Genomic DNA, 25,173 nt, shown 5'->3' with positions numbered 1-25,173 from the left:
CGGGGCCATTGTGATCTCCTGGACTCGTTTCGATCGCCTCAGGGGGTCGGAGAGGAATTTCCCAGATTTTTTTTCCCCATATTGGCCCTGGGGTTTTTCACTCTGGGTTTTCGCCTCTCCCTGGAGATCACATGGTCTGGAATGGGGGGGTGGGGGTAAGTTAATAGGTTGTAATGAACAAAGCATCGTAGCTGTGAGGGACAGCTCGGTGGATAGGATATTGGTATGTAGATAGGCTGGAAAATTGGGCGGGGATCCTGGATTCAGGATTCAATCCTGGACCGGGGAGCGGCGCGGGCTTGGAGGGCCGAAGGGCCTGTTCCTGTGCTGTATTGTTCTTTGTTCTTTGGTCCGAGTCTTCCGACTCTGCCCAGACATTTCCAAAGATTAACAATGGGGTGGTTTAAATAAGCCAGTTTATTAAAGCAAATGGAATCTGTACATATTTACATCAACAGTACTGATCTCAACATAGATTTGAGTGTTGGCACGTGGTCTAACTGGTTGAGATAACCTGGTTACTATAGGAACCATCGGCTCAGTTAATATCTTGGTGCATTGGAGCAGAAACCAGCTTCACATCAGTGAAAGCTTCAGTCTTCGGTCTGTTAATCTTCCTCTGCCGCAGCGCTGGTGTGAGGAACTTCTGAAATCCGTTGTTTGACTGAAGCTCATTGGTGACAAGTCCAGTCAATAAAACACAGTTACAAAGCATTCCTCAAATCAAACCTCACAGCAGGATCTTTACTTTCCTAACTCCACAGCAGTGGCCTTCATCAGATGTAACTCATTAAGTGTGGATCATTGGGAGGCCCGAGTGTGGGTCAGTAAAGTTTGTAATAGATGTACGGGGTACTGCCCTGGACACTCAGGTTAGGGTAGTGTCCACATGTAGCAGACACCCAGAATTACTAACGCTGCTTCAATATATTCCTGATGTGGAGATGTTGGTGTTGGACTGGGGTGGGCACAGTAAGAAATCTCACAACACCAGGTTAAAGTCCAACATGTTTATTTGGAATCACGAGCTTTCGGAGTGTTGCTTCTTCATCAGATGAGTGACTCCAAGTAAACCTGTTGGATTTTAACCTGGTGTTGTGAGACTACTTAATATATTCCGAGAGCAATCTTTTCCTCAGCTTTAGTGTTTTCATATTTTAATGAAAATGTCCATAGTAAATCAGACATTGTTTTGTTTGAAAGTAATGCACTTTTTACTCCTGCATTAGTCAAGCAGCAGCCTGGAGATGAATCCTGGCTAGTTGGTGAGCCTATTGCTGGGGGAGCGAGTGTCTGAGGCTGAGAGGGACAGACTGGTACTAAACGATGGGTTAATGTGGGTAAACAAATAGGGAGCTGGTGTGTTCATAGAAATATAGAAAAACTACAGCACAAACAAGCCCTTCGGCCCACAAGTTGTGCCGAACACATCCCTACCTTCTAGACCTACCTATAACCCTCCATCCTACTAAGCTCCATGTACTCATCCAGGAGTCTCTTAAAAGACCCTACTGAGTTTGCCTCCTCCACCACTGACGGCAGCTGATTCCACTCGCCCACCACCCTCTGTGTGAAAAACTTCCCCCTAACATTTCCCCTGTACCCATCCCCCAGCACCTTAAACCTGTGTCCTCTCGTAGCAGCCATTTCCACCCTGGGAAAAAGCCTCTGAGAGTCCACCCGATCTATGCCTCTCAACATCTTATACACCTCTATTAGGTCTCCTCTCATCCTTCGTCTCTCCAAGGAGAAAAGACCGAGCTCCCTCAGCCTATCCTCATAAGGCACGCCACTCAATCCAGGCACATTGTGCCAACAAATACTGCTTCAGCCTTGGTTATAACACGTTCACCGGTTAAAGCAGCCTCACACAGGTGGATCACGTCCACCCTGTCAACATCCAGCCAGCTTATCAGTGCCTTTGAGAGCATTTCCTAGGGAGGGCCTGTGGCCTCTACCATTACCACAGGAAGGAGGGGGGCGGGGAAGTGCCCTGCAGACTGTACCAATACCACAGGAGGGAGGGGGCCAGTGTCTTATACATTTTACATCTTTGGAAACCATAACATATAAATTATCTAAATTATTTATATCACATTGCAAGCAGTATCTAACAAATAGGATCATATGCAACTATGGTACAGAATATTTTACAGGACTTTTACAATATATACAAATAAATACCATCTCAAATAGTAAACACAGAATCTAAACGGTGAGTCTTATTAGGAACAACATTTGCTCGCCACCCTGGTTTGGTCCAGAGAAACATTGCCGGTAACTTCTCTCAGTGGTTGTGACCGAGGGCACTGCAATAGATAAATACACCATCAACAACACACACACATTGACACTCTCAACTTTCACAATCCTCCCTGCAGAGACATTTGATTTTGCTAGTCTTCATCACCATGGAGTCGATGGGCCAAATGGCCTCATTCTGTGCTGCAATGACCTCGCTCTGACAGGACCTCTGTCACCTGGAGGGGAAGATGGCAGCCTCCCTCAGTCTGTCTCTATTGCTGCACTCAAACTGTTTATAGCTTCAAAGCATGAACTGATTAGTAACAAAGGTATGGAAACTTGACACGTTTTTAAGATGGTTCCTTGTTAACCCAGTGTTCTTGAGTGGTGAGAGGGCTCACTACTGTGGCATTTCTTCAAATTTGTAAAAGCGTGCTGTTGCTTTGCCAAGTGCAATCAGTAGCACAGCAATGTGGTAAAGCAACTTGATAAAGCAACCTTCCAATTTTTAAAGCCCCTCTTCCCTCAGTCCCCTCCCCCCCCCTCACCCCCCCCAATGCTCTGTCAGAACAGTCGCCCCCTCCCCCAGCCCCTGAGGAACGCAATGGTGCCAACATCACACGTGACTCAGTATGTTAGATGATGCATTCCTGTCATCTGTCCTCTGTTCTGACAGAACATTCCAGAAGTGGCAGGCAGGATGTGGACAGAAACCGTTTCCCACTGAGAGGTGGGAGGGAATAATGGGCCCGAGAGTCCAAACTGCGCGGGCTTGAAGGAAAAGGTGAATTTGAGATGTTGCTGCACTCTCACCAGGGGAGTTTTCCAATTCCTGTCAGACAATTAAATTGCTCCAATCTTTGGTTCTCAACGTGTCTGCCTGCATGTTGTTAACTTCCAAGTGTCTGGATATTGGGAAGAAGAGGCTTCACACAGAGAGAAAGGGGCTTCCTTTTTTATTAATTAATTCATGGGGTGTAGGCGTGGCTGGCTGGGCCAACATTTACTGCCTATCCCCGAGTCACCCACACTGCTGTGGCTCTGGAGTCACATGTAGGCCAGACCGGGTAAGGACGGCAGATTTCCTTCCTAAACGACATTAATGAATCAGATGGGCTTTTCTGACAATCGACAATGGTTTCATGGTCACCATTGGAATTTTAATTCCAGATTTTTACTGGTTTTGAATTGAACAATCTGTTGTGGTGGGATTGGAAGCCAGAGCATTGCCCTGGATCTCTGACCAGTGACAATGCCACTATGCCACCACCTCCCCTTGGTGGGTTGAGACACTCCACCGTTCTATGGACCCCGGCTGATTATCTGCAGGAGGCAGCATTTGAGTTTGGAGATGGTGGAAGGAGGACATTGGGAGAGTTAGTTAGTGCTCAGTCTTACCTGGCAGTAGATGTGAGCTTGGGTCTGGCCAGACATTTGACTAAAGTCACTTCCTGAGATGGGGAGATTCCAGCTGACGAATCCTTTAAACAGAACGTCATCCTGGAGAGAGAGATCAGCGTGTGAATCATCACAGGAACAGCTTGAACTGTGACAACATGGGAACAGAACTCACATTGCTTCCTTTTATAATGCCTCATTATCTAATCACCACTCACATCCAAAAGCTGATTTTCTTTCCTCATCTTTTCACTTATGGATTTTCCATTATTCGGACCCCCCCCCAACTCCCCCCCTCCCCAAGAGAAGGATTATCAGGATTCTATAGATCCCCAGTGTGGGACATACTGGCCGGATGTCTCTGATGTTATTCGCCTCACCATCACTGCCAGCGATAATGGAGAATTTGGCACACAGCCAAAACTCCATTCACTGCAGCGGGACCGGAGAATCCCAGCCCCGGGCGAGGTTGGAGAATCCCAGCGCCGGGCGAGGTTGGAGAATCCTGGCCATTGATTCAGGACTGTTGACAGCACTCTGTCCACTCTGGCACAGGGAGTTACGCCAGCTTGGAATTCCTCACGTTCAGATAAACATTAAACCAAGAGCATTAACCAATCTTCCCAACAACTCACAATTCCTGCACCCAAGCTTTGCTTTAAGGTGCCACATGATCCTAATTCAGCACTGACCCACAACGGTGTCCAAACCTATTCGCCTTGAGGGTGAGAGTGTGGAGAGTAAGGGAAACACGTCTCAACATCCAGCTGGGACATTTTACAGACCCTCCGCTGGTGGGATTATCCAGTCCCGATGAAGTCAATGGAGTTTTGAAGGGCTGGCTGCATTTTCCGGCCCTGCCCTCGCTGCGACGGGGCTGTAAGATTCCACCTTGGATACGAGAGGACCTCCCTCCAGCCAGTGATGGTGATGAGCTGAATCTCAGGTGGTCTTGGCCACGCTCAGTGTCAGGTGAAAACCCGTCTCCATTCTGATGAATTAAAAGTGATTTTCCCCCAGAGGCTGCACCCAGCGAGATGGGGGTTAATCAGCTGCTCTGTGGAAGGAATGGTAAAGGAATGGCTGGAATAATTCAGGGACGATTATAGTTGATGCTGGCACAGTGGCACAGTGGTTAGCACTGCGGCACAGTGGTTAGCACTGCGGCACAGCGGTTAGCACTGCGGCACAGCGGTTAGCACTGCGGCACAGCGGTTAGCACTGCGGCACAGCGGTTAGCACTGCGGCACAGCGGTTAGCACTGCGGCACAGCGGTTAGCACTGCGGCACAGCGGTTAGCACTGCGGCACAGCGGTTAGCACTGCGGCACAGCGGTTAGCACTGCGGCACAGCGGTTAGCACTGCGGCACAGCGGTTAGCACTGCGGCACAGCGGTTAGCACTGCTGCCTCACAGCACCAGGGACCCAGGTTCAATTCCCAGCTTGGATCACTGTTTGTGTGGAGTTTGCACATTCTCCCCGTGTCTGCGTGGGTTTTCTCCGGGTGCTCCTGTTTCCTCCCACAGTCCAAAGATGTGCAAAGGGTTAGGTTGATTGGCCATGCTAAATTGCCCCCAGTGTCAGGGGGATTAGCAGGGTAAATATATGGGGGTTATGGGATAGGGCCTGGGTGCGACTGTGGTCGGTGCAGACTCGATGGGCCGAATAGCTATAGGGATTCTATGATTGGATGCCTTTAAAAAGAAACCTGATAATCACAGAAGAAACAGAAGAAACCTGTCACAGGGAAAATGTTAATGAGGAGGGGGTGTGAGGGTAAACTCTGGGATAGACCAGTTGGGCTGAATGTAATTCTATTTATGTCACACAAGATAAGACCAACAATAGTCACTACCCCCAGTGCCGAGAAGACAGTTAATGATGGAAACTGCACCCATTTATTCGACTGTTTGTATCTGAAGAGAATGAACTCACCTGTTCACTGAACCTCATGATGTGGAGATGCCGGCGTTGGACTGGGGTAAACACAGTAAGAAGTTTAACAACACCAGGTTAAAGTCCAACAGGTTTATTTGGTAGCAAAAGCCACACAAGCTTTCGAAGCTCTAAGCCCCTTCTTCAGGTGAGTGGGAATTCTGTTCACAAACAGAGTTTATAAAGACACAGACTCAATTTACAGAATAATGGTTGGAATGCGAATACTTACAACTAATCAAGTCTTTAAGAAACAAAACAATGGGAGTGGAGAGAGCATCAAGACAGGCTAAAAAGATGTGTATTGTCTCCAGACAAGACAGCCAGTTTCACTGGCGGCACAGCGGTTTCACTGGCTGTCTTGTCTGGAGACAATACACATCTTTTTAGCCTGTCTTGATGCTCTCTCCACTCCCATTGTTTTGTTTCTTAAAGACTTGATTAGTTGTAAGTATTCGCATTCCAACCATTATTCATGTAAATTGAGTCTGTGTCTTTATAAACTCTGTTTGTGAACAGAATTCCCACTCACCTGAAGAAGGGGCTCAGAGCCTCGAAAGCTTGTGTGGCTTTTGCTACCAAATAAACCTGTTGGACTTTAACCTGGTGTTGTTAAACTTCTCACTGAACCTCACACAGAGATGATTGTTCCTCACACATAATGAAAGAACAGCCAATCAGCTCAGAGAATGCTTTGTCCAAATTGCCCCTGCCTTACCTTTTTTGTGTCTCTCCACATTTCACCCGAATCCTTTCCACATGGATATCGAAGTCGGAAGTGATTGCGGGGGTCCAGAGTGGGAGCTTGTACCAGGTGATGGAACTCCTCATCCTTTTCCACAGTGAATTCCAGGTTAAGGAGGACTCCCATTTAAACTTAATCAGCAACAGATCTCCAACATCCACCTCAGTCACCACCAGGAATGAATGAGTCTTGTTGGGAGTAAATCTCTCTACACTAAATAAAGGAGACAGAGACCAGTTAGACGTGTAAGAGCTTCCGGTTTGAAGTGATTGGTCATGGGGGAGAGTATGGCTGATGTAAACTCTTGCTAGAATGATTGTTTGGTGATGACGTGGCACTGACACTTTGACATTAAGTGGCAGTAATAAAAATGGAAAAGGTTAGAAGCACTCAGCAGGTCTGGCAGTAAACATGGGGAGAGAAACAGAGTTAACGTTTCTGGCACCTTACACCAGACCTGGGAGCAACTAGAAATGTAATAGGTTTTGTGCAGGTGGAATGGGAGGGGGGAGACAGAAACAGCAAAGTCTGCTCAGGCGGAAGATGGGAAAACCTTAAAACAACAAAAAAGGAGTTGGTGGGAATAGTCAGAGAGGGAAGGAAAAAAAAGGTTAGCTTAATACCTGTCACAGGGAAAATGTTCCAAGCTATTATTAAAGATATTATAGCAGTGCACTTAAAAAACACAAAGTAATCAGGCAGAGTCAACATGGTTTTGTGAAAGGGAAATCATGTTTAACCAATTTAGTAGTGTTATTAAAAAAGTAACGTGTAGATAAAGGGGAATCAGTGAATGTACTGTACTTGGATTCCAGAAGGCATTTGATAAGGTTATTGTGGAAAACAACAGTTTATGGTGTAGGGGGTAACATTGGCACGGTTAACAGATTGGCTGGCTAACAGGAAACAAAGTTGGCGTAAATGGCTCATTTTCTGGTTGGTAGGATGTAACACATGGTGTGCCACAGGGAGCAGTGCTGGGGTCTCAACTCTTAATGATTTACACAAATGATTCACATGGAAGGACTGAAGACACGGTTGCTAAATTTGCTGCTGATACAAAGACGGGTAGGAAAGTAAATTGTGAAGAGAACATAAAGAGGCTACAAAAGGATTAGATACGTTAGATGAGCAGGCACAAATCTAGCAAACGGAGTATAATATGGGGAAGTGTGAGGTTGTCCATTTTGGCAGGAAGAATAAAAAAGTGGCATTTTATCTAACCGGTGAGAAATAACAGAGTTCTGAGATGCAGAGGGATCTGGGAGCCCGAGTGCATGAATCACCAAGTCTTATATGCTGGTACAACAAGTAATTAGCAAAGCTAATAGAATGTTATTGTTTATTGCGAGGGCAATTGAATACAAGAGTATGGAGATTATACCTCAGTTACACAGGACATTGGTGAGACCGCATCTGGAGTACTGTGTACAGTATCACCTCCTTATTTAAGGAAGGATGTAAATGCATTGGAAGCAGTTCAGAGAAGGTTTACTAGACTGATACCTGAAATGGGCGGTTGTCTACTGAGGAAAGGTTAACCAGGCTAGGCTTGTATCTGCTGGAGTTTAGAAGAGTAAGAGGTGACTTGACAGGGTGGGTGTGGAGAGAATGTTTTCTCTTGTGGGTGAATCTAGAACGAGGGGTCACTGTTTACAAATAAGGGGTCGCTCATTTAGGACAGAGAGGAGGAAAACCCTTTTCTCTCAGAGAATTGGAAGATTCTGGAATTCATTTCCTCGAAAGGTGGTTATAGAGTCATAGAGGTTTACAGCATGGAAACAGGACCTTCAGCCCAACTTGTCCATGCTTCCCAGTTTTTACCACTAAGCTAGTGCCAATTGCTCGCATTTGGCCCATATCCTTCTATACCCATCTTACCCATGTAACTGTCTCAATGCTTTTTAAAAGACAAAATTGTACCCACCTCTACTACTATCTCTGGCAGCTTGTTTCAAACATTCACACCCTCTGTGTGAAACTATTGCCCTTCTGAACACTTTTGTATCTCTCCCCTCTCGCCTTAAACCTATGCCCTCTAGTTTTAGACTCCCCTACTGTTGGGAAAAGATGCTGACTATCTACCTTGTCTATGCCCCTCATTATTTTATAGATCTCTATAAGGTCACCCCTCAGCCTCCTACGCTCCAGGGAAAAAAGTTCCAGTCTATTCAGCCTCTCCTTTTAACTGAAACAATCAAGTCCCGGTAGCATCCTAGTAAATCTTTTCTGCACTCTTCCAGTTTAATAATATCCTTTCTATAATAAGGCAACCAGAACTGTACACAGTATTCCAAGCGTAGCCTTACCAATGTTTTGTACAACTTCAACAAGACATCTCAACTCCTGTATTCAATGTTCTGACCAATTAAACCAAGCATGGTGAATGCCTTCTTCACAACTTTGTCCACCTGTGAATCCACTTTCAAAGAGCTATGAACCTGTACCCCGAGATCTGTACCCCGAGAGTTCTGTAATTCTCCCGAATGCCCTACCATTAACTGAGTAAGTCCTGCCCTGCTTCGATCTACCAAAATGCATCACCTCGAATTTATCTAAATTAAATTCCATTTGCTATTCATCGGTCCACCGGTCCAAATGATCAAGATCCCGTTGCAATCCTAGATAACCTTCTTCAATGTCCACTATGCTACCAATCTTGGTGTCATCTGAAAACTTACTAACCATACCCCATAAATTCTCATCCAAATCATTAATATAAATAACAAATAACAGTGGGCCCAGCACCGATCCCTGAGGCACACCGCTGGTCACAGGCCTCTCTTTGAAAAACAACCCTCTACAACCACTCTTCTGTCGTCAAGCACATTTCGTATCCAATTGGTTACCTCACCCTGGATCCCGTGAGATTTAATCTTATGCAACAACCTACCATGCGATACCTTGTCAAAGGCCTTGCTGAAGTCCATGTAGACAACATCAACTGCACTGCCCTCGTCTACCTCTTGGTTACCCCTTCAAAAACTCAATCAAATTTGTGAGACATGATTTTCCACTCACAAGGCCATGCTGACTGTTCCTAATCAGTCCTTGCATCTCTAAGTATCTATAGATCCTGTCTCTCAGAATACCTTCTAACAACTTACCCACTACAGATGTGAGGTTCACTGGCCTGTAGCTCCCAGGCTTTTCCCTGCAGCCCTTCTTAAACAAAGGCACAACATTTGACACCCTTCAATCTTCAGGCATCTCACCTGTGTCTGTCGATGATTCAAATATCTTTGCCAGGGGATCCACAATTTCCTCCATAGCCTCCCACAATGTCCTGGGATACATTTCAGCAGGTCCCAGGGATTTATCTACGTTGATGCACTTTAAGACTTCCAGCACCTCCTTCTCTGTAATATGTACACTCCTCAAAACATCACTATTTATTTCCCCAAGTTCCCTCACATCCATGCCTTTCTCAACAGTAAATACTGATGAGAAATATTCATTTAGGATCTCACTCATCTCTGGTGGATCCACACATAGATGACCTTGTTGATCCTTAAGAGACCCTACTCTCTCCCTTGTTACTCTTTTGCCCTTTATGTATTTGTAGAAGCTCTTTGGATTCTCCTTTGCCTTATCTGCCAAAGCAATCTCATGTCCCCTTTTTGCCCTCCTGATTTCTCTCTTAACTCTACTCCTACACCCCCTATACTCTTCAAGAGATTCACTTGATCCCAGCTGCCTGTATGTCATATGCCTCCTTCTTTTTGACCAGGGCCTCAATATGTCATCCAGGGTTCCTTACTTCTACCAGCCTTGCCCTTCACTCTAAGAGGAATGTGCTTACCCTGAACCCTGGTTAACACAATTTTAAAAGCCTCCCACTTACCAGATGTCCCTTTGCCTTCCCACAGACTCCGCCAATCAACTTTTGAAAGTTCCTGTCTGATACCATCAAAATTGACCTTGTCCTAATTTAAAATTTTAACTTTTGGGACAGACCTATCATTCTCCAGAGCTACCTTAAAATTGATGGAATTATGGTCACTGGTCCCAAAGTGATCCCTCACTAACACTTCTGTCACCTGCCCTTCCTTATTTCCCAAGAGGAGATCAAGTTTTGCCCCCTCTCTAGTCGGGCCATCCACATACTGAATGAGAAATTCCTCCTGAATACACTCAACAAATTTCTCTCCATCCAACCCCCTAATACTATGGCTGTCCCAGTCAATGTTGGGAAAGTTAAAATCTCCGACTATTACCACCCTATTTTTCTTGGAGCTATCTGTAATCTCCTTACATATTTGCTCCTCAAATTCCTGCTGACTATTTGGGGGCCTGTGGTACAATCCTATCAAAATGATCTCCCCCTTATTTCTCAGTTCTACCCATATAGACTTAGTGGTCGAACCCTCAATATATCCTCTCCCTATACTGCCGTGATGTTCTCCTTAATCAAAAATGTAACTCCCCCTCCTCCCTTATCTCCTGTTCTGTCTTTCCTATAGCATCTGTACCCTGGAACATTGAGCTGCCAATCCTGCCCTTCCCTTAACCATGCTTCAGTAATAGCTATAATATCCCAGTCCCACGTACCTATCCATGCCGAGAGTTCATCTGCCTTGCCCATCAGGCCTCTTGCATTGAGATAAATGCACTTTAATCTAGACTTCCCTCGCTCTCTGCCCTGCTTCCTCAGACCATCTGTCCTGTCATGTTTTGTACACTCTCCCTGTGTTTTATTTCTTTTAGCCTTACTGGACCTATTCATTGAGTTCTCCACAGTCTCTGTACTCTATTTTGTGGCCCTTTCTGATGTTTGTCTTTGGTTTCTCTGCCTTCCACTTTTCCCCTTTGTTTCTGTCATCACTTTACTTCCGTCTGACTTCCTGCATCGGTTCCTATCCCCTGCCATATTAGTTTAAACCTCCCCAACAGCACTATCAAACACTTCCCCGAGGACATTGGTTCCAATCCTGCCCAGGTGCAGACTATCTGATTTGTACTGGTCCCACCTCCCCCAGAACCGGTTCCAATGTCCCAGGAATTTGAATCCTTCCCTCTTGCACCATCTCACAAGCCACATATTCATCTTAGCGATCCTGACATTCCTACTCTGACTAACACGTGGCACTGGCAGCAATCCTGAGATCACTACCTTTAAGGTCCTACTTTTTAGTTTAACTCCTAACTCCCTAAATTCAGCTTTTGGACCTCATCCCATTTTGTTACCTATATTGTTGGTGCCTATATGCACCACGACAGCTGGCTGTTCACCCTCCCCCTCCAGAATGTCCTGCAGCTGCTCCGTGACATCCTTGACCCTTGCACCAGGGAGGCAATGTACCATCCTGGAGTCTCAGTTGCGTCCGCAGAAATGCCTGTCTATTCCCCTTACAATTGAATCCCCTATCACTATAACTCTGCCACTCTTTTTCCTGCCCTCCTGTGCAGCAAAGCCAGCTACGGTGCCATGAACCTGGCTGCTGCCACCTTCCCCTGGTGAGCCATCTCCCCCAACAGTATCCAAAATGGTATGGGCGGGGGGGGGGGGGGGGGGGGCAGGTGGGGCGGGGGGTGGGGTGCAGGGGGGTGCAGGGGGGGGGGTGGGGGGGCAGGGGGGGCAGGGCGGGGGGTGGGGGGGTGGGGGGGTGAGGGGGCAGGGGGGGCGGGGGGGGCAGGGGGGTTGGGGGGGCAGGGGGGGTGGGCGGTGGGGGGTGGGCGGGGGGGTGGGGGGGTGTGGGGGTGGGCGGGGGGGTTGGGCGTAGGGGGGGCGGGGGGGTGGGCGTGGGGGGGGGCGGGGGGGCAGGGGCGGGCGGGGGAGGCAGGGGGGGCGGGGGGGGCCAGGGGAGTGGATGGGGGCGGTGGGCGGGGGCGGGGGGGGTGGGGGTGAACTAAAGTTGTGGGAAATGTGGCTGATTGGCTCTGCCGACCACAGAGTGGGGGAGACTTGGTCAAAGCAAAAATGCTGATGTGCAAAGTAGCATCTTCAGGACAGATGTGATGGAGAAATTGGGAGAATGGAATGCAGTCCGTACATTGTGCAAGGAGTGAGGACGTGGAATCGAGGTAGTTGTGGGAATTGTAGTGAATTTTAGTAAACTGTCCAACCCCAGAAATAGAGAGAGAGGAATTGCGACAGGCAGCATGGGCATGTGAAGGTGAGAGACAGGGTCGAATATGGAAGCCAAGTTGATGAAGTTTTCCAATGTAGGGTGAGAGGTATAAGCAGTACCAATACAGTCATCAGAAAAAGAGATGAGGAGAGGATCCCAATAGGACTAGAACAAGAAATGGTCCACATACCCACAGAAATATAGGCATAGCTAGGATCTATTGAGCTATCCATCCCAATGCCTTTTGTGCTTGGGGCGGCACAGTAGCACAGTGGTTAGCACTGCTGCTTCACAGCTCCAGGGTCCCGGGTTCGATTCCCGGCTCGGGTCACTGTCTGTGTGGAGTTTGCACATTCTCCTCGTGTCTGCGTGGGTTTCCTCCGGGTGCTCTGGTTTCCTCCCTCAGTCCAAAGATGTGCAGGTTAGGTTGATTGGCCATGCTAAAATTGTTCCTTAGTGTCCTGAGAGGCGTAGGTTAGAGGGATTAGTGGGTAAAATATGTAGGGATATGGGGGTAGGGCCTGGGTGGGATTGTGGTCGGTGCAGACTCGATGGGCTGAATGGCCTCTTTCTGTACTGTAGGGTTTCTATGGTTTGGAGAAAGGAAGAGTTAAGAGAGTTGTTCGATTAGTGAACAATTTCAGCCAAGCAGGAGAGGGGAAGGATCGGCAGGTCTCGGCCTCTGTTCAAGGCAGCAGAGGTGAGCCTTCAGACAGTCCTGATGGGGGGTGAAGGTGTACTATAGAATCCCTACAGTGCAGAAAGAGGCCATCTGGCTCATCGAGTCTGTATCAACTCTCTGAGAGAGCATCTTACCCAGGCCCTCCCTTCCACCCCATCCCCGTAACCCCACACATTTCCCACGGCCAATCCACCTAACCTGCGCATCTTTGCAGTGTGGGAGGAAACCAGAGCACCCGGAGGAAACCCATGCAGACACGGGGATAAAGTGCAAACTCCCCACAGTGACCTAAGACTGGGAATTGAACCCAGGTCCCTGATGCTGTGAAGCGGCAGTGCTAACCACTGTGCCACCGTGCCACCCACTATGTGGAGAGGCTGTTCGAGGGTAAATCCACATCTGGCATGTGGGAATCTTTTAAGGAGCAGTTGATAGGACTGCAGGACAGGCATGTGCCTGTAAAGAGGAAGGAGAGGAAAGGTAGGATTCGAGAGCCATGGATAACCAGAGAAATTGTGGGTCTAATCAAAAAGAAAAAAGAGGCATACATGAGGTCCAGGCAGCTAAAAACAGATGAAGCACTGGAGGAGGAACACAGAGAAAGTAGAAAAGAACTCAAACAGGGAGTTAGAAGGGCAAAAAGGGGTCACAAAATGTCCTTGGCAGACAGGATTAAGGAGAATCCCAAGGCATTTTATACATAAGTTAGGAACAAGAGGGTTGTCAGAGAAAGGGTCAGACCTCTCAAGAACAAAGGAGGGGAATTATGCTTAAAACCCAAGGAAGTAGGTGAGATCCTAAATGAATACTTTGCATCAGTATTCACAAAGGAGAGGGACACGACGATTGGTAGTGTCTCAGAGGGATGTGTAGACCCATTAGAACAAATCGCAATTACAAGGGAGGAAGTGTTAGGTGTTTTAGGAAGCATTAAGGTAGACAAATCCCCAGGGCCAGATGGCATCTGTCCTAGATTACTGAGAGAGACAAGAGATGAAATTGCTGGGCCTCTAACAGAAATCTTTGTTTCTTCATTGGACACAGGTGAGGTCCCAGAGGATTAGAGGATAGCAAATGTGGTCCCGTTATTTAAGAAGGGTAGCAAGGATAACCCGGGTAATTATAGGCCAATGAGCTTGACGTCCGTGATAGGGAAATTGTTGGAGAAGATTCTTAGAGATAGGATCTATACACATTTAGAACTGAATAGTCTCATTAGTGATAGACAACATGGTTTTGTACGAGGGAGGTCATGCCTCACAAATTTGGTTGAGTTTTTTGAGGAGGTGACAAAAATGATTGACGAGGGAAGGGCCGTGGATGTCGTCTACATGGATTTTAGTAAAGCATTTGACAAGGTCCCTCATGGCAGGCTGGTGCAAAAGGTTAAATCTCATAGGATCAAAGGTGAACTAGCTAGATGGGTACAGAACTAGCTTGGCCATAGAAGACAGAGGGTAACAGTGGAGGGGTCTTTTTCTGATTAGAGGTCTGTGACTAGTGGTGTTCCGCAGGGCTCTGTACTGGGACCTCTGCTGTTTGTGATATATATAAATGATTTGGAGGAAGATGTAGCTGGTGTGATCAGTAAGTTTGCGGACGACACAAAGATTGCTGGAGTTGCGGATAGTGATGAACATTGTCAGAGAATACAGCAGGATATAGATTGGCTGGAACATTGGGCGGAGAAATGGCAGATGGAATTTAATCCGGATAAATGCGAAGTGATGCATTTTGGTAGATCTAATGCAGGGGGGAGCTATACAATAAATGGCAGAACCATCAAGAGTACAGACACACAGAGTGATCTGGGTGTGCAAGTCCACAGATCCTTAAAGGTGGCAACACAGGTGGAAAAGGTGGTGAAGAAGGCATATGGCATGCTTACCTTTATTGGACGGGGCATAGAGTATAAAAGTTGGCATATGATGTTGCAGTTATATAGAACGTTGGTTAGGCCACATCTGGAATACTGCATCCAGTTCTGGTCGCCGCACTACCAGAAGGATGTGGAGGCTTTGGAGAGAGTACAGAGAAGGTTTACCAGGACGTTGCCTGGTATGGAGGGTATTAGCTATGAGGTGAGATTGAGTAAACTAGGGTTGTTCTCCCTGGAAAGACAGAGGTTGAGGGGCGACCTAATAGAAGTTTATAAAATTATGAAGGGCATAGATAGGGTGAACAGTTGGAAGCTTTTTCCCAGGTCAGAAATGACAAACACAAGGGGTCACAAGTTCAAGGTATGGGGGGCAAGGTTCAATACGGGTATGCAGGGGACGTATTTTACACAGAGGGTGGTGGGGGCCTGGAATGCACTCCCAAGCAAGGTGGTTGAGGCAGACACACTAGGAATTTTTAAGACTTATCTAGATAGCCACATGAACAAACTGGGAATAGAGGGATACAAACTGATGGTCTAGTTAGGAATACATGATCGGTGCGGGCTTGGAGGGCCGAAGGGCCTGTTCCTGTGCTGTATTGTTCTTTGTTCTTTATGTAGGGAGGTGTTTATAGTGAAGAGGAGGCAGTTAAAGCTGGGAAACCAGGAAGTGTTAAAATGATGTCGGGTGTCAGCAGAATCCTGGATGGAGTGAGAAGAGATTGGCGACAGAGGGAAAGAATAGTCAAGATAGGAAGAAGTTTGTTCGGCAGGTCAGGGACAGGCTGAGGGGTCTTTCAGGACTCCCCTGTTGTGGCTGTTGGGAAGGAGATAGGGCGGGCTGTTAAGATGGGAATTTGTAGAGGGAAGACCTCCAGAGGTGAGGGGAGTGACAGTCCTGGAAACAACGGCTTGTTGTTCAGCAGTGGGGGGTCATTGTCCAGAGGGAGTTGGGAAGAGGGTCAGAGTGTTGGCTCTCGGCCTCTGAGAGGTGTAGGTCAGCACCATCGTCAACAGCTTTGATAACAATGTCTGGATTTAGAGCTGAGAGTATGGCAAATTCAGAGAGAGAGAGACAGGATGCGTGAGGGGAGCAGAGACATTGAAATGGCCAAAGCCATGCCGACAGTTCCCCGCGAAAAGCAAAGAGGCCAGAGGGAGGGGTCCAGGTGGAGGGGGAATTCTGGAGGGAGGTGAAAGGGTTTATCGGCTGGGGGCAAACTCCTGGTCAGAAAGTGAGAATGGAGAGTGAGGGGATGGAAGTGGTGTATAGGGAAGGTCATTCAGCAGCAGAAAGGTAAAAGTCCGAGGGTATCACAGCGAGAGGTGGGGTGAGAAGAAGGGAAGGGATCAGAGAGAAGTGATGGGGAAGAAAGATCTGGAAGGGTGCCGGCACCCCCGGGTTGTTGGAGCTTGCACAGGCTAAAGACAGAGAATGGAACATTCCCGAGGGCTGTGTCCCCCTCTTCCCTTTATATTAATGATCAGGATATAGACAGCAGTGAGGTCCCCGACAACACAAAGTCACTGCGCTCTCCTTCCTGCACCTGCTCGGAACATTCCTCTCACATTTTGTCTCCTATTCTTGCCAGTTAGTGGGTGGCCTGGAGAGTAACCCAGGCAACGTGATGCTAAAAGACAGTTTCTAATCTCTAATCAAATAGACCCAGTCCACCAGAGCACCAGGGCATCTCTGTCCTGAATCAACACTGCTATCACCTCCTTTCCTTCCTTCCATTCCTTAACTTTCCGCAATATCCAGGAATATTTGGTATCTAGTATTTATTTCCGTTACTCTGCTGTCTGTCTGTCTCTCAGTCACTCTGCTGTCTGTCTGCCTCTCAGTCACTCTGCTGTCTGTCTGTCTCTCAGTCACTCTGCTGTCTGTCTGCCTCTCAGTCACTCTGCTGTCTGTCTGTCTCTCAGTCACTCTGCTGTCTGTCTGTCTCTCAGTCACTCTGCTGTCTGTCTGTCTCTCAGTCACTCTGCTGTCTGTCTGTCTGCCTCTCAGTCACTCTGCTGTCTGTCTGTCTCTCAGTCACTCTGCTGTCTGTCTGCCTCTCAGTCACTCTGCTGTCTGTCTGTCTCTCAGTCACTCTGCTGTCTGTCTGTCTCTCAGTCACTCTGCTGTCTGTCTGCCTCTCAGTCACTCTGCTGTCTGTCTGTCTCTCAGTCACTCTGCTGTCTGTCTGCCTCTCAGTCACTCTGCTGTCTGTCTGCCTCTCAGTCACTCTGCTGTCTGTCTGTCTCTCAGTCACTCTGCTGTCTGTCTGTCTGTCTCTCAGTCACTCTGCTGTCTGTCTGCCTCTCAGTCACTCTGCTGTCTGTCTGCCTCTCAGTCACTCTGCTGTCTGTCTGTCTCTCAGTCACTCTGCTGTCTGTCTGTCTGTCTCTCAGTCACTCTGCTGTCTGTCTGCCTCTCAGTCACTCTGCTGTCTGTCTGTCTCTCAGTCACTCTGCTGTCTGTCTGTCTCTCAGTCACTCTGCTGTCTGTCTGCCTCTCAGTCACTCTGCTGTCTGTCTGCCTCTCAGTCACTCTGCTGTCTGTCTGTCTTTCAGTCACTCTGCTGTCTGTCTGTCTGTCTCTCAGTCACTCTGCTGTCTGTCTGCCTCTCAGTCACTCTGCTGTCTGTCTGTCTCTCAGTCACTCTGCTGTCTGTCTGTCTCTCAGTCACTCTGCTGTCTGTCTGTCTGTCTCTCAGTCACTCTGCTGTCTGTCTGTCTGTCTCTCAGTCACTCTGCTGTCTGTCTGTCTCTCAGTCACTCTGCTGTCTGTCTGTCTCTCAGTCACTCTGCTGTCTGTCTGTCTCTCAGTCACTCTGCTGTCTGTCTGTCTGCCTCTCAGTCACTCTGCTGTCTGTCTGTCTCTCAGTCACTCTGCTGTCTGTCTGTCTCTCAGTCACTCTGCTGTCTGTCTGTCTCTCAGTCACTCTGCTGTCTGTCTGTCTCTCAGTCACTCTGCTGTCTGTCTGTCTCTCAGTCACTCTGCTGTCTGTCTGTCTCTCAGTCACTCTGCTGTCTGTCTGTCTCTCAGTCACTCTGCTGTCTGTCTGTCTGCCTCTCAGTCACTCTGCTGTCTGTCTGACTCTCAGTCACTCTGCTGTCTGTCTGTCTCTCAGTCACTCTGCTGTCTGTCTGTCTCTCAGTCACTCTGCTGTCTGTCTGTCTCTCAGTCACTCTGCTGTCTGTCTGTCTCTCAGTCACTCTGCTGTCTGTCTGTCTCTCAGTCACTCTGCTGTCTGTCTGTCTCTCAGTCACTCTGCTGTCTGTCTGTCTGCCTCTCAGTCACTCTGCTGTCTGTCTGTCTCTCAGTCACTCTGCTGTCTGTCTGTCTGTCTCTCAGTCACTCTGCTGTCTGTCTGTCTCTCAGTCACTCTGCTGTCTGTCTGTCTCTCAGTCACTCTGCTGTCTGTCTGTCTGTCTCTCAGTCACTCTGCTGTCTGTCTGCCTCTCAGTCACTCTGCTGTCTGTCTGCCTCTCAGTCACTCTGCTGTCTGTCTGTCTCTCAGTCACTCTGCTGTCTGTCTGCCTCTCAGTCACTCTGCTGTCTGTCTGCCTCTCAGTCACTCTGCTGTCTGTCTGTCTCTCAGTCACTCTGCTGTCTGTCTGTCTCTCAGTCACTCTGCTGTCTGTCTGTCTCTCAGTCACTCTGCTGTCTGTCTGTCTCTCAGTCACTCTGCTGTCTGTCTGTCTGTCTCTCAGTCACTCTGCTGTCTGTCTGCCTCTCAGTCACTCTGCTGTCTGTCTGCCTCTCAGTCACTCTGCTGTCTGTCTGTCTCTCAGTCACTCTGCTGTCTGTCTGCCTCTCAGTCACTCTGCTGTCTGTCTGCCTCTCAGTCACTCTGCTGTCTGTCTGTCTCTCAGTCACTCTGCTGTCTGTCTGTCTCTCAGTCACTCTGCTGTCTGTCTGTCTCTCAGTCACTCTGCTGTCTGTCTGTCTGTCTCTCAGTCACTCTGCTGTCTGTCTGTCTGTCTCTCAGTCACTCTGCTGTCTGTCTGCCTCTCAGTCACTCTGCTGTCTGTCTGCCTCTCAGTCACTCTGCTGTCTGTCTGTCTCTCAGTCACTCTGCTGTCTGTCTGTCTCTCAGTCACTCTGCTGTCTGTCTGCCTCTCAGTCATAGAACATAGAACATAGAACATAGAAAGCCACAGCACAAACAGGCCCTTCGGCCCACAAGTTGCGCCGATCACATCCCCACCTCTAGGCCTATCTATAGCCCTCAATCCCATTAAATCCCATGTACTCATCCAGAAGTCTCTTAAAAGACCCTATCGAGTTCGCCTCCACCACCACCGACGTCAGCCGATTCCACTCACCCACCACCCTCTGAGTGAAAAACTTACCCCTGACATCTCCTCTGTACCTACCCCCCAGCACCTTAAACCTGTGTCCTCTCGTAGCAACCATTTCAGCCCTTGGAAATAGCCTCTGAGAGTCTACCCTATCCAGACCTCTCAACATCTTGTAAACCTCTATCAGGTCACCTCTCATCCTTCGTCTCTCCAGGGAGAAGAGACCAAGCTCCCTCAACCTATCCTCATAAGGCATGCCCCCCAATCCAGGCAACATCCTTGTAAATCTCCTCTGCACCCTTTCAATGGCTTCAACATCTTTCCTGTAATGAGGTGACCAGAACTGCGCGCAGTACTCCAAGTGGGGTCAGTTTGGGAAATGTGGACATTCAGAATTTGTTCCAGTTTAGATGAAAATGAAGCTAACTGATTGTTCTAACATCCCAGTGATTGACCAATCGGATGTATGAAAGAAATCCTGATGCGATGACCCTGCTCTGTGTGTGACTCCATTCCCACATCTCTCCTCACTGCCTTGTACGATAACAAGTCACGCTGCCTGACAATGGCCACTGCCTTGTACGATACCAAGTCACATTCTAGATCGGATTCCCATTGCTAATCCGCAGCAAGTATTGCTGGAATTCCGATTCTATCCTTCCCGCCATAGAGAAGCGGTTTCTCCCGGTGGGAGTAGATTAATTATTAAATACTCACTAAAAGATCGAGCTCGGAGCTCGGGAGACTCTGTGAAGGCAGCGAGAGGTGAGAATGTGGAACTCGCTCCCGCTGGGTGAGGTGAATGGTATCAATGATAGGTTTGGAGAGGAATTGGGACAAAGGGGAGGGGGAGTAGACGGATACACTGAAGTAAAGAGGCACAGTGAAATGTTTGGGATATTTCTGTGCCGTGAGCTTGAGGCACAAAGTAAACAGAGACTGCGGACAGTGGCTGTCATTGGCGGTGAAGGAAGCAACGGCAAATGGAGTGAGGAGGGCGATCATTGTTAATGTTCGGGAGGTGGGACGGAATTGGGGTTAGGAGTTAAAGAGAGGCACAGTGACTGGAGGGGGGAGTGATTGGAGGGGGGAGGGCGACGGGAGGGGGGGAGGGCGACGGGAGGGGGGGAGGGCGACGTGAGGGCGACGGGAGGGCGACGGGAGGGGGGAGGGCGACTGGAGGGGGGAGGGCGACTGGAGGGGGGAGGGCGACGGGAGGGGGGGAAGGGCAATTGGGGGGAAGGGCGACTGGAGGGGGAGGGCGACTGGAGGGGGGAGGGCGACTGGAGGGGGGAGGGCGACTGGAGGGGGGAGAGCGACTGGAGGGGGGAGGGCGACTGGAGGGGGGAGGGCGACTGGAGGGAGGGTGATTGGAGGGAGGGTGATTGGAGGGAGGGTGATTGGAGGGAGGGTGATTGGAGGGAGGGCGATTGGAGGGAGGGTGATTGGAGGAGGGCGATTGGACGGAGGGCGATTGGATGAGGGCGATTGGACGAGGGCGATTGGAGGGAGGGGCGATTGGAGGGAGGGCGATTGGAGGGAGGGCGATTGGAGGGAGGGCGATTGGAGGGAGGGCGATTGGGGGGAGGGCGATTGGGGGGAGGGCGATTGGGGGGAGGGCGATTGGGGGGAGGGCGATTGGGGGGAGGGCGATTGGGGGGAGGGCGATTGGGGGGAGGGCGATTGGGGGAAGGGCGATTGGAGGAGGGCGATTGGAGGAGGGCGATTGGAGGAGGGCGATTGGAGGGAGGGCGATTGGAGGGAGGGCGATTGGAGGAGGGCGATTGGAGGAGGGCGATTGGAGGAGGGCGATTGGAGAAGGGCGATTGGAGGAGGGCGATTGGAGGAGGGCGATTGGAGGAGGGCGATTGGAGGAGGGCGATTGGAGGAGGGCGATTGGAGGAGGGCGATTGGAGGAGGGCGATTGGAGGAGGGCGATTGGAGGAGGGCGATTGGAGGGAGGGCGATTGGAGGGAGGGCGATTGGAGGGAGGGCGATTGGAGGGAGGGCGATTGGAGGAGGGCGATTGGAGGAGGGCGATTGGAGGGAGGGCGATTGGAGGAGGGCGATTGGAGGGAGGGTGATTGGAGGAGGGCGATTGGAGGAGGGCAGTGTGGAAAGGTTTGGGTTAACTGATGGTGATGCTTGTCAGGTAGAGAGAATTTCAGGTGCTGTGTGTCGGGGTGAAGTTATACTTACATTTCAATGGGAAGATCTTTCACGTCATTCTTAGTCCCATGAAGAGACACAGAGAGGGTGGGATCGATGTCAAAATGATTGACTTTGTTGGAAAAGTGAATCTTCAGCTGGTAATGATAAACTGGTAAGAAAAGGAAGAGGCAGATTAATGGTTAGTGAGGGTGCGGACACAGTGTCTCAGTCTGTGCTGTGGGACAGTGAGGGTGCGGACACAGTGTCTCAGTCTGTGCTGTGGGACAGTGAGGGTGTGGACACAGTGTCTCAGTCTGTGCTGTGGGACAGTGAGGGTGTGGACACAGTGTCTCAGTCTGTGCTGTGGGACAGTGAGGGTGTGGACACAGTGTCTCAGTCTGTGCTGTGGGACAGTGAGGGTGCGGACACAGTGTCTCAGTCTGTGCTGTGGGGCAGTGAGGGTGCGGACACAGTGTCTCAGTCTGTGCTGTGGGGCAGTGAGGGTGGACACAGTGTCTCAGTCTGTGCTGTGGGGCAGTGAGGGCGGACACAGTGTCTCAGTCTGTGCTGTGGGACAGTGAGGGTGGACACAGTGTCTCAGTCTGTGCTGTGGGACAGTGAGGGTGGACACAGTGTCTCAGTCTGTGCTGTGGGGCAGTGAGGGTGGACACAGTGTCTCAGTCTGTGCTGTGGGACAGTGAGGGTGGACACAGTGTCTCAGTCTGTGCTGTGGGACAGTGAGGGTGGACACAGTGTCTCAGTCTGTGCTGTGGGGCAGTGAGGGTGGACACAGTGTCTCAGTCTGTGCTGTGGGACAGTGAGGGTGGACACAGTGTCTCAGTCTGTGCTGTGGGGCAGTGAGGGTGGACACAGTGTCTCAGTCTGTGCTGTGGGACAGTGAGGGTGGACACAGTGTCTCAGTCTGTGCTGTGGGGCAGTGAGGGTGGACACAGTGTCTCAGTCTGTGCTGTGGGACAGTGAGAGTGGACACAGTGTCTCAGTCTGTGCTGTGGGGCAGTGAGGGTGGACACAGTGTCTCAGTCTGTGCTGCGGGACAGTGAGAGTGGACACAGTGTCTCACTCTGTGCTGTGGGAAGTGAGGGTGGACACAGTGTCTCAGTCTGTGCTGTGGGACAGTGAGAGTGGACACAGTGTCTCAGTCTGTGCTGTGGGACAGTGAGGGTGGACACAGTGTCTCAGTCTGTGCTGTGGGACAGTGAGGGTGGACACAGTGTCTCAGTCTGTGCTGCGGGGCAGTGAGGGTGGACACAGTGTCTCAGTCTGTGCTGTGGGACAGTGAGAGTGGACACAGTGTCTCAGTCTGTGCTGTGGGACAGTGAGGGTGGACACAGTGTCTCAGTCTGTGCTGTGGGACAGTGAGGGTGGACACAGTGTCTCAGTCTGTGCTGTGGGGCAGTGAGGGTGCGGACACAGTGTCTCAGTCTGTGCTGTGGGACAGTGAGAGTGGACACAGTGTCTCAGTCTGTGCTGTGGGACAGTGAGCGTGGACACAGTGTCTCAGTCTGTGCTGTGGGGCAGTGAGAGTGGACACAGTGTCTCAGTCTGTGCCGTGGGACAGTGAGGGTGGACACAGTGTCTCAGTCTGTGCTGTGGGACAGTGAGGGTGCGGACACAGTGTCTCAGTCTGTGCTGTGGGGCAGTGAGGGTGCGGACACAGTGTCTCAGTCTGTGCTGTGGGGCAGTGAGGGTGCGGACACAGTGTCTCAGTCTGTGCTGTGGGACAGTGAGAGTGGACACAGTGTCTCAGTCTGTGCTGTGGGACAGCGAGGGTGGACACAGTGTCTCAGTCTGTGCTGTGGGACAGTGAGAGTGGACACAGTGTCTCAGTCTGTGCTGTGGGACAGTGAGAGTGGACACAGTGACTCAGTCTGTGCTGTGGGGCAGTGAGAGTGGACACAGTGTCTCAGTCTGTGCTGTGGGACAGTGAGGGTGGACACAGTGTCTCAGTCTGTGCTGTGGGGCAGTGAGGGTGGACACAGTGTCTCAGTCTGTGCTGTGGGACAGTGAGAGTGGACACAGTGTCTCAGTCTGTGCTGTGGGACAGTGAGGGTGGACACAGTGTCTCAGTCTGTGCTGTGGGGCAGTGAGGGTGGACACAGTGTCTCAGTCTGTGCTGTGGGACAGTGAGAGTGGACACAGTGTCTCAGTCTGTGCTGTGGGACAGTGAGGGTGGACACAGTGTCTCAGTCTGTGCTGTGGGGCAGTGAGGGTGCGGACACAGTGTCTCAGTCTGTGCTGTGGGACAGTGAGGGTGGACACAGTGTCTCAGTCTGTGCTGTGGGGCAGTGAGGGTGGACACAGTGTCTCAGTCTGTGCTGTGGGACAGTGAGGGTGGACACAGTGTCTCAGTCTGTGCTGTGGGGCATTGAGGGTGCGGACACAGTGTCTCAGTCTGTGCTGTGGGGCAGTGAGGGTGCGGACACAGTGTCTCAGTCTGTGCTGTGGGACAGTGAGAGTGGACACAGTGTCTCAGTCTGTGCTGTGGGACAGTGAGGGTGGACACTGTCTCAGTCTGTGCTGTGGGGCAGTGAGAGTGGACACAGTGTCTCAGTCTGTGCTGTGGGACAGTGAGGGTGGACACAGTGTCTCAATCTGTGCTGTGGGGCAGTGAGAGTGGACACAGTGTCTCAGTCTGTGCTGTGGGGCAGTGAGGGTGCGGACACCGTGTCTCAGTCTGTGCTGTGGGACAGTGAGAGTGGACACAGTGTCTCAGTCTGTGCTGTGGGGCAGTGAGGATGGACACAGTGTCTCAATCTGTGCTGTGGGGCAGTGAGAGTGGACACAGTGTCTCAGTCTGTGCTGTGGGGCAGTGAGGGTGGACACAGTGTCTCAGTCTGTGCTGTGGGACAGTGAGGGTGGACACAGTGTCTCAGTCTGTGCTGTGGGGCAGTGAGGGTGCGGACACAGTGTCTCAGTCTGTGCTGTGGGGCAGTGAGAGTGGACACAGTGTCTCAGTCTGTGCTGTGGGACAGTGAGGGTGCGGACACAGTGTCTCAGTCTGTGCTGTGGGACAGTGAGAGTGGACACAGTGTCTCAGTCTGTGCTGTGGGGCAGTGAGAGTGGACACAGTGTCTCAGTCTGTGCTGTGGGGCAGTGAGAGTGGACACAGTGTCTCAGTCTGTGCTGTGAGACAGTGAGAGTGGACACAGTGTCTCAGTCTGTGCTGTGGGACAGTGAGGGTGCGGACACAGTGTCTCAGTCTGTGCTGTGGGACACTCTGTTTTACGCTTTCCTCACGTTCACAGCCAATGCTGTCGCTCTGTTCAAGGACAGGGAATTGTTGGGAGGAAGCGCAGGCTGACAGACCAGGATGTCAGAAGGTGATAAGAAAAACCAGCAGCTGGAGGCCATTCTGCCCATCAATGCCTGTTCTGTCATTCAAGAAGAACATGGCTCTAATTTTAGCTGTCACCTCACTTTCCCGCTTTCTCCCCACTGCCCTCGACTCCCCTGTCCAGCTCGGCCTTGAATCTATTCAGGTTCTCAGTCCCCACTGCTCTCTGTGGAAGAGAATTCCACACCTCAACTGAGAGAAGAAATTCATCCTCATCTCTGTCTTAAATGCCTTTATTTTTAAACGGTGTTTCCTAATTCTATATTCCCACACGGGGAAAGATCTTTTTAGCATCTACCCTGTTAAAGCTCTCTCAGAGTCCTTTCTGTTTCAGGCAGTAGTAGAGGCGGGTACAATTTTGTCTTTTAAAAAGCATTTAGACAGTTACATGGGTAAGAGGGGTATAGAGAGATACGGGCC

The 25,173-nt window shown here is 50.1% G+C and overlaps 1 protein-coding gene across 1 annotated transcript in view; it reads right to left on the bottom strand.

Annotated features, from left to right (window-relative positions):
• Nucleotides 1–400: 400 nt before the first annotated feature.
• LOC144479400 (lipoprotein lipase-like) overlaps nucleotides 401–25,173 on the bottom strand; it is a 41,937-nt gene continuing 17,164 nt past the window's right edge. Inside the window, exons 7-10 of the mRNA XM_078198023.1 lie at nucleotides 21,447–21,567; nucleotides 6,296–6,535; nucleotides 3,643–3,744; nucleotides 401–2,309 (exon numbers count right to left, since the gene is read on the bottom strand). Coding sequence (XP_078054149.1) covers nucleotides 2,288–2,309; nucleotides 3,643–3,744; nucleotides 6,296–6,535; nucleotides 21,447–21,567 — 485 coding nt within the window. The 3' untranslated portion in view covers nucleotides 401–2,287. The remainder of the gene's footprint in view (nucleotides 2,310–3,642; nucleotides 3,745–6,295; nucleotides 6,536–21,446; nucleotides 21,568–25,173) is intronic.

Source organism: Mustelus asterias, chromosome 26, assembly GCF_964213995.1.
Source record: "Mustelus asterias chromosome 26, sMusAst1.hap1.1, whole genome shotgun sequence".
Taxonomy (NCBI): domain Eukaryota; kingdom Metazoa; phylum Chordata; class Chondrichthyes; order Carcharhiniformes; family Triakidae; genus Mustelus; species Mustelus asterias.
Note: the sequence above shows the minus strand (reverse complement) of the source record. Positions and strands in the feature narration are given on the sequence as shown.